This window comes from Penaeus monodon, chromosome 31 (assembly GCF_015228065.2).
Source record: "Penaeus monodon isolate SGIC_2016 chromosome 31, NSTDA_Pmon_1, whole genome shotgun sequence".
NCBI classification, from domain to species: Eukaryota; Metazoa; Arthropoda; class Malacostraca; order Decapoda; family Penaeidae; genus Penaeus; species Penaeus monodon.
The window spans coordinates 1,288,131-1,288,874 of record NC_051416.1 but is presented as its reverse complement, the minus strand read 5'-3'; the positions used below and the strand labels follow the sequence as shown (position 1 = coordinate 1,288,874).

Here is a 744-nt window from a genome sequence, read left to right as displayed (position 1 = left end):
GCTAAAGCCTTTCTATACCATGACTGAATTAAATAAATGTGATATTTTACAAAGATCATGCCACAGCATACCAGTTCATATATCAGTCAGAGAATAATTTTATCATCATCTCTTACTCTGAAGGTAGAAGATATAATGCAAACAAATTAAAATTAATTCAAGGGTAAACTATCAAGTTTTATTATTTTGCACAAATGAAATAAAAACTCCTCCACAACAATACAAAAAAAGATATCTAAATCAAATCTCAACAATCTCAGAAGGCCTACCGATCGAATCCCACAAACAGACGACACATTGATGATGTTCCCTTTCGTCTCAATGATGTGCGGCAAAGCAAGCTTGGTTAAGACAAACACAGACTTCACATTAACGTCCATCTGCTTGTCATAATCTTCCATGCTGATGCTTTCAATTCCACCCAACACAAGAATCCCTGCAGCAGGAAATAAAAGTTTAAAGGACTATAACACAAGGATCTCCTACTGGATATAGAAAGTGCAAGGGATAAGAGTTTAAGGCAATACAAGCAAGCCAGGCGAGGGGCAAGGAGCCAGTGGGTTCTAACAAATCAAAGAATTTTTTAAATCTATCAAAAGCTCTGATGGATACATGAACCTAACCATAAAAAATCATGCCAGATGTCTCCTTATCAGAGGTATTATCTGCTTGTGATTAGATCTATGGGTCTTTTAGTGCAAATTTGATAACTTATCTTAACTTTGGGTTATCTTCAGAGGTATG

The 744-nt window shown here is 35.8% G+C and overlaps 1 protein-coding gene across 1 annotated transcript in view; it reads right to left on the bottom strand.

Moving 5' to 3' along the window:
- Positions 1–744, bottom strand: part of LOC119592876 (3-oxoacyl-[acyl-carrier-protein] reductase FabG-like) — a 9,487-nt gene that overhangs the window by 6,171 nt on the left and 2,572 nt on the right. The window contains exon 4 of the mRNA XM_037941769.1: positions 270–436. Within this exon, the coding sequence (XP_037797697.1) occupies positions 270–436 (167 nt within the window). The remainder of the gene's footprint in view (positions 1–269; positions 437–744) is intronic.